Source organism: Aulonocara sp. 'chitande type north' Nkhata Bay, linkage group LG3 (assembly GCF_057382095.1).
Source record: "Aulonocara sp. 'chitande type north' Nkhata Bay isolate Kocher_YH1m ecotype deep benthic linkage group LG3, A_spYH_male_GT1.1, whole genome shotgun sequence".
NCBI classification, from domain to species: domain Eukaryota; kingdom Metazoa; phylum Chordata; class Actinopteri; order Cichliformes; family Cichlidae; genus Aulonocara; species Aulonocara sp. 'chitande type north' Nkhata Bay.
Window position 1 is genome coordinate 35217683 of NC_141346.1, and position 11198 is coordinate 35228880.

At 36.0% G+C, this 11198-nt stretch overlaps 2 protein-coding genes across 2 annotated transcripts; both read right to left on the reverse strand.

Annotated features, from left to right (window-relative positions):
- Positions 1-2672: 2672 nt before the first annotated feature.
- Positions 2673-3595, reverse strand: LOC147335339 (uncharacterized). The gene has a single exon (XM_086287489.1). It carries the CDS (start codon positions 3585-3587, stop codon positions 2673-2675), a length of 915 nt encoding a protein of 304 aa, XP_086143615.1. The 5' UTR covers positions 3588-3595.
- A 179-nt stretch (positions 3596-3774) lies between these two features.
- On the reverse strand, positions 3775-8800 carry LOC147335340 (GTPase IMAP family member 4-like). The gene is made up of 2 exons (XM_086286053.1): positions 8015-8800; positions 3775-3848 (listed from the first exon to the last, which is right to left on the reverse strand). Exons 1-2 carry the CDS (start codon positions 8790-8792, stop codon positions 3775-3777), a joined length of 852 nt encoding a protein of 283 aa, XP_086142179.1. The 5' UTR covers positions 8793-8800.
- Positions 8801-11198: the final 2398 nt, after the last annotated feature.

The following is an 11198-nucleotide window of genomic DNA, read 5'->3' on the forward strand; positions in this document are numbered from 1 at the left end:
AAGCAACAAGATTTTACAGTTGCTTTCTTTCCAAGTTCCTTAGACTACTATGACAGCCAACACAAACATATTGCCTTGCACTTTGCCTTGAACAGCCTTCAGTTGGTGTGGCAATAAAAGAGGATCAAGATGTGTTTTACAGCTCTTTTCATGTCCTTTCAAATAAGATGTTTACTCAATATGATTTCTTGATTTTTTTTTTCCAAGGTGAGTTTGATCTTCAAACATGAAGCCAAGGTCAAATGCTTATTCAACTTAGGTACTCATGTCCCCCAAGGCCTAGTATATTCTTATGAAGTTTAAAGATGACCATTAAAAAATTGTGGGTAACATAAAATCTTTGCTCATTATCACATTTGGTTTGACTTTGATGTGATTTTCACCTAAATTAAATCAACGTGAGCTGTTATTGGTATCAGCCTTCACACAAAATTAGAACACAAGATCTTAAAATCTCTGGATGCTAAACTGCTAACAAACACACAAACAAATACTGATTACCAGAGATGTAATCCGATTACCTAAGGGATTACTATTGCAAAAACGGTAATTAGGTTGCCGTTACTTTCCTGTAGGAACGCTGCGTTACCGCTTTACTAAAACCCGTGATTTTTTTGCGAGAAATTCTCATGACAGTGACGTAAGATAAGATAAGATAAGATAACCTTTATTAGTCCCACACGTGGGAAATTTGTTTCCCACGAGTACGCGAGTAAGCGAGTAAGCGAGTAAGCGAGTACGATGTTCATGACAACAGCTGTGTGCAGATCAACAATGGATAATAAATGGAGTGCGGAGAGATTATGAGCATGCAGCGTTTAAAGTGTAGAAGTACTGACCTTACTTTGAGTTTGATTCCATAAAAAGTGACAAAAACATTAGCGTCCGTTGTGCGTGAGAAGAAAACTTCTTTTTACAGCGAAAAAACCCCCTAAACTTCCAAGCAAGCACCGAGTGCGCTACCACGTATTTCCGTACCACGGAAATTCACAGAGAAACTCGCGGATTCTTCCACTGACCGCCGCAGCACACCTGCACCAGGGCAAACCTCCGCCTACAACACTCCTGCTTTACGGGTGAAAATAGAGCAAAAGGACCGCTGAGTCTTTGACTTTATTTATTTTCTGCTGTGTTTTACTTGCATCTATTTGAAAGAGTGAGTGTAAACACAAAAAATATTTTATTTTATGTGCTGGAATGTGCAGAAAATAGGTTTAAATGTTAAACAAATTTCTTCCAGTCAGAGAATGTTGCATATAATTAAATTTTTGCTTGATGCATAAAGTTAAAAGCTTAAAACTAATAAAACACGTTTTAAAAAGGGACCTTTCCATTTGATTACATTTTCTATGATGGATTATGCAGAAAAAGTAGAATTGGGCTTTATCAACTATTCAGGTTGTAAATCGTGTTTTTAAAAAGTAGCTAAGTAACTAAGTAATTAATTACTTTTGAAAATAAGTAATCAGTAAAGAAACAGGATTACTTTTTGGAGAAGTAATCAGTAATTAGTTACTGATTACTTTTTTCAAGTAACTTGACCAACACTGCTGATGACACACTCTCTCCTTTCAAGAGAGAAAAAGCCAATAGAGACATAATGAAGACAGACACATACAACACAGATAGACATGATCATTCAAGCCAAAATGTTCAGGTGCTCCTGACCCTGCTTTTTATCAGTGCTTTTTAAGGATTGAGAGTAAAAACAAACTTTGCAAATAAAATGGAAATCAAAATAAAATAGAGACTTAAAAAAGAATACAACAGTCTTTTTGTCTCTTCCTCTTAGTTGGTAACTTTTTTTCTCCAGAGCTGTATTATCATCATGCAGAGCTGCAAAACTCTGTCCTAACAGGTTCATGTGTTATTATTTTATAGGCTTATGAGTAGTTTTTTGTGAGAATGATCAGTCAGCTAATGTGCCTCTTCTTTTTGCTTTTAATAAGAATATGAGATGTTACCTATTTTATTATAGGGGTATTGCATATTGTTTAAAAGTAGCACATAATCACTTAAACTCAAGTGAAATTAGTGTAAATTAGCTAGTTAGCCTAACTGCTGATTTAAATATTTTGCTGTTCACACACTTGGATACGCTCTTGTTTATCATTCAAAGCTTCATGTGTTTCATATCAGCTTCTCAGCAAACTGGTCACCCAGCAATAATGCAAATATCTGTCATACACACATATGCTACAAGCAACCTTTAACACGAAAAAAATGAATGTTACCTCATTCTCCCCTGTAGAGGAGGGAGCATGTAATCGTTTTCTGTTTCTTTTCTGTCTGCCTGTTTGTTAATAGGCTTAGGTTGGCTAAGTGTTTGAATTTGACCTTCATTGTTAGCACCCAAGGTCAATGTTCACCTAAAACACAAAACAAAAAGACCTTCAAAAAACCAAATAAAGTGCAAGTCACAGTCCAAGTTTAATCTACATTGTGTAAAGCAAAAGAAACATACTGACAGACTTATATATATCATATATATGGAAAGATATGGAGAGCGATGTGCAACACACTTAAAAAAAAACGTGCCTTTTTGACATCATAATGATTCCATAACATTTTGCAAAATCTCAAATGCAGAAATATATCTAATAATCGTAAGTACACCTCATAGAGGCTGAATAATCAGTCACACGATCATACATTTCTGTCTGGTGTTGTAATTAAATCATGTCACGAATCTCAAAGAGAAACACAAACAGCAAAATTATGAGAAGGGTCCCAAAAAATGGTACTTTGAGAAGATACCATGTCAGAAGTAACGAGATGAAAACAATTATCCACAAGTCACAATCATTTCTTATCCACTCTAATAAATTGAATATTTTTTCTATTAACCATTCTACCCATTTTACCCATTCTGGTACGCTATCATCACCTAAGGATCTTCTAACTGTTAATTCCACATTTGCTGCTGGCCTTCCAGCTCTTCCTGTGTCTGGAGCGTCTGCAGAGATGCGGTTGTTAGCCTTATTGTGGGTGTCTCCTTGTGGTAACATCTTGCTGGTGTAGCGCCAATCTTTGTTTTCTGCAACTATCTGGTCTATTGTGTTGAGCAGCTCTGTAACCTGGGACTGGTTGCTGATCTTGTCACCCTGTCCGTTGTATTTATTAATGATGTGGTATCGGCTCTTGCATTTCCTCATTAGATCATTCAGATATTCATTCTGATCTATGAACTCTTTGATCTTCATTTCATCTGAGTCTGGTCCATCCTGAATAAAGACAACTGCAGCATATTTGAAAACCTCCTCTGAGAAATACTGGCTTATTTTCTCAATAACAGCCTTCTGATGCTGCTGCTCTGTGGATTTCTCCACTTTGAGCACAATGAGAAAAGCATGAGGCCCTGGAGTGCACTCAGTGATACACCTCAATATTTCAGGCTTCAGCTCCTCCTCTGATCTACCTGGGCCAGAGAAATCAGGAGTGTTGATCAGGGTAATCTTTCTTCCATGGAGAGATTTGGACTTAGTTTGGCATTCAGTGTTAACTACAAATGCATCTTCTCCAAACATGTTGTTTTCTAGGCTCCTTTTCCCAGCTTCACTGTCTCCCAGCAGGACAATCCTGTACATTTTTTCCACTGAAAGGAAGTGAAGACAATAAATAAATAGCAACATTTGGTTCTATTATTGGAGGGAAAAGAAAACAGGAAGGATAAACGTTACAAGTCAGAAACTTGACACTCCTGGACTACTCTGAGTTATTCCTCTGTTGTAACAGAGCAAGCTTGGTTACTTAAGGAATACAACTGAGTCACACTCATAACTTCTCAAAGATGTTGTTACCTTCGAGGTACTTTTGAGCCTGAGCTGTTTTTCCTTTTTTGGATGGAACTAAAAAAGCAAAATGAGCAAGAATAACATTATTCAGTTTATTCAGGACTGTTTATTAATATTGTCACGTCAGTTAATTTACTACATTACATAGAGAGGAAATAGTTAATCATACATTCCATAGATTGCATTGCTTAATGATACACACAGAAACACAAATACAAATACACACCAAGAGAGAAAAGACAAACTCAAAGCTCGAGTCTGTGTGAGCATGCAAAAAACAAACATTCGAGTAATAATCTGTTTTTATGATGATTCTGGAGTTTGGCTTTTTATTTTGGATTGGTCTGCATTTACTCAGATCAAAAAGGTAATGTCACCTGGTTAACAGAATAATTCAGTGATTCAAGCTTCACAAATACCCAAAGTGATTTGTCATTTCTTTAAACAGGCTGTGTGGGCCCATCGAAACCAATAACATTTTATCTAAAATATGTAGATGTTATATCTGCAGACGTTTAGCAAAGGACTCACCGGGCATGTTGGTTGAAGTGAATCAGCAAAGAGCAGAGCTTGATAACTCTTGTGTGTCTTGTTGCTTTTGACCTACCCTTCTCCAGGTTAGTTTCACCTGCTGTAAGAAATATTTGGGGGTGTGGATAACTGGAGATTTCCCTTTACACGGAAATGTAAGCAACATTTTGTTTCCTCTTTGCATTTATAAAGTCTTAAAACAAATAACTTCAATGTCACTCATTCTGTTTCCTTGTTGAGATCTAAGTTTTTCTTTCAGTCTTTTTAGTAGCCAATCTTCCAGTCCTGGTATTCTTCCAGGGCTTCAAATAAGAAAAAATGCACTGAAATTATGGTTGTTTCTCTTTATAAACATGAAGTAAGGATTTTGAATAAAATGCAAACGAAATAAATAAGATCAAATGTTTATTTATTGAAATAGATGACCATTAAGAAAAATACGACGGTGTGTATTAAAGTAAAACCAAGTAAATTTCGTTTGACCTGATAATAATATTTTTTTTGAAAATCTACATGTAATATAATGACTGAAATTCCTGATTTTGCCATGAATGGTTTTTGCACAGTGCTGTTGAAGTCCTGCCAGAGCATTTGAGTCCAGCTGAGGCTTCGACTTTGACAGCGCTATGAGAGCACCTTGATTTTTATTTTTCTAGCTATTCATTTTTTCTTCATTTTCCTGTTGCATGACTCAATTTCTATCACATTTTAACTGTTGGACAGATGGCATCACAAACTTTACTCTTGAATGCTTTGACATACAGAGGTGTTTACTGTCAACTCAATAACTGCAAAGTTTCCATTTCTTGTGTTTGTAAAAGAAGCCCAACTCATCACCGGTCCACCACTGTGTGGTGCTGTGACGTGTTTATGCTGATATGCTGGGTTTGGATTTCATCAAACGTTGCACGGCTAACGCCTCCACCTCAGTCTCTTCTGTCCTTCTATCCAAATTATTCCAGAAGTGTTGTGTTTTTTTTTCAGCTCCCATGTTTTTTTAGAAAACAAACAAGCCATACCTGTTCAGTCTTTTTTTGTAATTGAACTCATGAATGGTAAATGATGCATGTGGAGTCTATGATTATGAGCTTTGTTTTATTTTTTTATATTTGATTTTCACTTGTGAATAGTAAGCCTTTCGTCATTGATGTTGTGCTGGCACATTCTTGAATTTCACAGATCAACAAACTCTAAAACCATAAGCATCTTTTTCATTCTTTGTTTTTCTTCCTCCTTCCTTGTTTTCAGTACTTCCTCTACCCAGAACTGGTTTGTCCTGAATGCTCCAAGAGAGGATGCTTTCACTTTTTGAATACAAAGCAAAAACAAACAAGGAGGAACTGAAGTAAACTGAAGGTGGCTGTGATGGCAAATTATTATGTTAAAATTATTTGAGTTTGTTTATTTAATTTTCAGTGTCTTAAAATAAGTTACTGTTTCTAACCTTTCACATAGAAAGAAGGATAAATTGCCCCGACTATTAGACCCAAAATTGGCACTGCGCATGATTTTTAATGGCCTCACATAGTCTTTACTGTATGTGTCCTGCAGCCAATACCCTTTTTTTTTACAGTGCAAATGTGTCAAACCACGCCATGTGTAAATGCTCCCTGATTGGTGTGATTGTGCCATGCTACACTTTGCTCAACCAGGAAATTATTGTCTTTCATTGCTCAGCAGTGCTGTTGTTGTATTGTGTGTGATAAGACCTTTTGTATAGAAAAATCACTTTAATTACTAAACAGTTTATCCAAAATTACTTGAATTAAAGTTGGATTTCTGCACTTCAATTACAAATAATTTAAAATGTACTACGTGGGAATACAAAACAAAATTAAGAAAAGAAAAAAATCCTAACTGTAACTCATATGGAAGCAGTAAGGATATAGTTTTCTGCATTTTAACTAAGTTTTTATTAAATAAATAATTACTCATATGAAAGGGCATAGAGAGAGAGAGAGAGAGAGAGAGAGAGAAAGAGAGCTGCGCAACATACTTTGTTTCAAAACGATGCCCTGTGACATCACAATGACGCCATAACGCTTCGCAAAATCTCACATTGCATGAATATAACTTAAAATCTAAAGCTTTTACAGCTCATAGAGGCCAAAGATTTCAACTAGTTCTGCTCCAGTCATATGTATAAAGATTATAATACACACCATTTTAGTATGTAATGCTTTAAGGTCATAGTTCAAAGGTCAGACATCAGCATGTTGTACTAAAAACATCATAGTTTTAGTGAGTTCTGACTCTACCTGTTTGTTTCTGTATTCGGCAGAGTAAAAGTGAACTTTACAAGCTGACAAAAACATAATAAATATATAAAAAATCAGTGGTTTGGATTATATGCATGCTTTGCTGCCCACCAGCAGGCTTGATGGGATATATTCGTGTCAGAGACAGACTTTTTACATTACACTATTTCTGAAAATGTATATATAATGCAACAAGATTTTTAGAGTTTGATGTCATTATAGAGACACCAGATAAGGCTTTTGGGGGCGTGGTTTCAGCCTTAGGTGTGATTAAAGGAAGCAACTAAAACACAGTTAATTATTTGCTTTATTGCTTATTTATACATAAAAGAGAAACCTTGCACAAGGTTGATACACTATACCCAAAGACGTACAGAATAAAGACAAAATATATGTTAAGATGTATTTACTAATTCCATATTATTACATTTTTTTAGAGCATTACATAAAAGCAGTTATAATTCTTTGGTGGAACAGAGAATATGGTAAGACAGAAAGCATAAACTGAGTTCACACTAATTTCTGATTGGATTATGTTTTTGTTTTTATAATCTAAAGGTAGACACAAGTACAGTAACCCATGGTAAACTGAATCAACTACAAGACATGTATACATGTTTGGAAAATAATTTCTGTTGGAAATATGATATTACAACAAAAAGATAGACAAAGAGAAAAAAATGTTTTTTTCTTCATGGAGTAGAATATTTCTTTTTAAGAAAACAAAAACAAAAGAAACAATGACTTAAACAATATTTGTGACCATATCATGCATCCTGTATCTTTTAAAACATGTATGATGTTGGTCTTTAAATTAAACCAGTCACACAATAATACAGTTCTGTCTAGTGTTGTAATTAGATCATGTCATGAATCTTAAAAAACCCACAAACAGCAAAATTACCAGAAGTGTCCCAAAAAACGGTACTTTAAGTAAAAACCATGTCAGAAGTAATGCGAGGAAAACAATTATCACCAATTCAAAATCACTTCTCATCCACTCTATTATAGTGAATGTTTTTTCTATTGCCCATCTTACCCATTCTGGTACGTTACCATCACCTAAGGCTCTTCTAAGTGTTTCTACCACGTTTGCTGCTGGCCCTCCAGCTCTTGCTGTGTCTACATCTGTTGTTCCTGCTGCGTTTGGTGTAGAGTCTAAAGCTGAAGCCACTAATGTTATCGCGTTTGCTATGACTGATACTATAAATACAGCTCCCTCCTTTAATAATGGTGCTCCTGCTGCTACAACTACACCAAACAGAAAACGAACAAAGCACTCCAGTCCTCCTGCTTCTTCTGCTTTTTGAACAACATTGCCGTCTTCTCTTTCTCCTTGGAGAAGTGGATCTTCTTTTGTCTTCTCTCCTTCTTCTCCTGTTTTCTTTTTTGTTTTTCCATCTACCATGCTTGTAATTTCTGTCAGGGAACCTTTGTTTTTCACTTCTGATTTAGCTTCTTTCTGTCCAATTAATTCCTCTGCTCCGTTTGTTGTTCCTGGGGTTAAAACTACAACAGCTGGTCCAGAGAAAGCCCTTGCCACTGATTTTGCTGCACAGCCTGTCAATTTGATCATCTTATTCTTAGAGACACTGTTGTTAGCCTTATTGTGGGTGTCTCCTTGTGGCAACATCTTGCTGGTGTAGCACCGATCTTTGTTTTCTGCAACTATCTGATCTACTGTGTTGAGCAGCTCTGTAACCTGGGACTGGCTGATGTCACCCTGTCGGCTGTATTTATTAATGATGTGGTATCGGCTCTTGCATTTCCTCATTAGATCATTCAGATATTTATTCTGATCTATAAAGTCTTTCATCTTCATTTCATCTGAGTCTGGTCCATCCTGAATAAAGACAACTGCAGCATATTTGAAAACTTCCTCTGAGAAATACTGGCTTATTTTCTCAATAACAGCCTTCTGATGCTGCTGCTCTGTGGATTTCTCCACTTTGAGCACAATGAGAAAAGCATGAGGCCCTGGAGTGCACTCAGTGACACACCTCAGTATTTCAGGCTTCAGCTCCTCCTCTGATCTACCTGGGCCAGAGAAATCAGGAGTGTTGATCAGGGTAATTCTTCTTCCATGAGCTGATTTGGACTCAGTTTGGCACTCAGTGTTGTCAACTTTGAACACATCTTCTCCAAACACGCTGTTTGCTAGGCTCCTTTTCCCAGATTTACTGCCTCCCAGCAGGACAATCCTGTACATTTTTTCCACTGAAAATGAAGACAGAACATTAATAACCTATGTGTGCTCTTATTAGAGTGAAAAGAAAGCAGGAAGGAAAAACATTGAAAATTTAAATATGCTCCCCAGGTTACCTCTGTGCTATTCCATATAAGTAAAGCATGAGACTAGGAGAGCACTCTGTAACAGGGCAAGCTTGGTTTACTTGAGGAATGCAACTAAGGCACACTCATGTCTCCTCAAAGATGTTGTTACCTTTGATGTACTTTTGAACCCCAGCTGTTTTTCCTTCCATGACAATCATAGTTGGTGGAACTAAAAAAGCAAAATGAGTTAGAATAACAAATAGAAATTATTGTCTTTGCTTAGGACTGTTTATTTACGTCGTCACATAAATGATTACTGATGTTAACTCAGCTAGTTTGCTACAGTACACAGAGAGGAAATAGTTAATGGCTTGCATAGATTATATTGCCTAATGACACACACACACACACAAGTTGTGTTTATTTATTTATTTTGAATACCTGTGTCTTCTGCTTGTGCTGTGACTCGTTTTGGTCCCATGTTTTCCTGCAAAACTGTAATAGTTGGCCCAAAGAAAGCCTCTGTCAAAGGCTCAAATCCAGGGCCTGTTAAGTTGATCCATACATCCTTAGACTGCCTCACTGACCCTTACAGAAGAGAATAATGGCAATTATAATATAATAATATATAATTAATTAGTACAACAATAACAACAATGCACACAAACACACACTGTTGCATTTCTTACTCTGTTTCTATTCTGACCAGTACACTTATTATCGATTATTACTCTATGTGAAAAGTCCAACTGAGATTTAAATTTAATTCCCAAAACAGACCTTACTACATTACTCATATCAAATAATTAATGCAATCTGGTGATAAGATTAATAAAATAATAATTTGTCCTTTCTCAATACAAGCATCCAGCTTGGCTTGCTGCAACTTACAGGTTTATAGATAATAATCTTAAAACTTCATCCAATTGTCTTTTTCAGTTATTTAAAATTTAATTTTTAAAATGCAGATATCATTATGTCTTTAGGGTTATAGGATTAACTTACCAAGCATTTTTGCAGTGAATGAGCAAGAAGCGGCGATGTTGTGTGTCTTGTTGCGTTTAAACCCAGTGAAGATTTCCAGGTTAGTTTCACTTGCTATTAGAAATATGTTCATATTGGAGGTGGGGATAGCTGGGGGTTTCCCTTTATGAGGAAACAAATTGTTGCATGCATTTTGTTTCCTTTTTACACAGAACATATTAAAACAAATACATTAATTGTAACCCAGTCGGGTTTTTTTGCTCAGATTGAAGTTTTACTTTTTGTGACTTGAACTCAAACAATCTTTTAGTGCTGGTCATTTTCCAGAGGTGTAATTATTTTAACTTGCTTTGAAAAAGTAAAGGCTTTTAAATTTCAGTGAGTGAAAGCCAACATATAATTGAAGGCTACATTTTAAAAAATGTGGATATCAATACTTGAATTTGTTTGGAATGTATTATTTTAGAGTGCCAGCTTGTGTTTGTCCTTTACGTTTTGGAGTGATTTAAAATTTGTAAGTACTATTAAAACTGGGTTTATTTGTATGTATTTAGAGCTGCATTTGAATACAGGAGGTGAAATGGCATTTTACCCATTCAGTTATTGATTTGCTGTTGTGCTTGTTGTCCTCTTGCATGGCCCGATTGTAGTCAAGTTGTAGCTGTTGGAGAGATGGCCAATCAATCAAGTCAATGAATCAATAACTGATTGAAGGGCTTTCAGCTTTAATACAAAGGGTTGTACAAAATCTTTCCATGAACTATTTTGCAAAGTTGGTCAAAAGTAAAGACTCTAATCTGATATGCAACTCCCGTCTCTGATCCATTCCCTGAAGTCTATCTGATTTTCTCCTTGTTTTTTAAGTTCTTTTTTGTTCCTCCTTCCTTGTTTTGAGTTCTTCCTCTACCTAGAACATATTTATCGTGTGTGCTCCAAAACAGGATGCTTTCAGTTCTTAAATATAAGACTAAATGCTTAATAAGCCACAGCCAAGCAGCCACTGAAGGTGGCTCTGATGGCAAAGCAGGAAAAACAGCATTTGGTGATTTCCAAGGGTTCTAGGCAGCAGGTAGTCACTGACTGCCTCATCCAATGTTTAAAAACAATATTTAAAAGTATGTCAATTTGTCCATTTGATTTTGAGCATCCTCCATTTTTTGTGTACTATTCATTTAGTTTTCAACTTTTATTTTGAAATGGTAGCTGAGGGGGAGAGGTGCATAAAGAGCAAGTATGGGATACATCTAGGCTTTAAAAAAAACAACAACAAAAAAACAGAAGTTTTTTAGTGAAGAAAGATTGTTCTTAGTTTGGCAAATTCCTTTATATTTGTTGCTATTCCAAAAGATGGCGCCGG

Bases quoted from the DNA above. Each gene is read 5' to 3' on its own strand.
- LOC147335340 (XM_086286053.1), bottom strand. From the start codon at position 8,792: ATGTACAGGATTGTCCTGCTGGGAGGCAGTAAATCTGGGAAAAGGAGC. The intron at 3,849-8,014 runs GTTCCCTGACAG...TTGCTTTTTTAG, and splicing joins ATCAGAAGTGAAAAACAAAG to TTCCATCCAAAAAAGGAAAA.
- LOC147335339 (XM_086287489.1), bottom strand. From the start codon at position 3,587: ATGTACAGGATTGTCCTGCTGGGAGACAGTGAAGCTGGGAAAAGGAGC.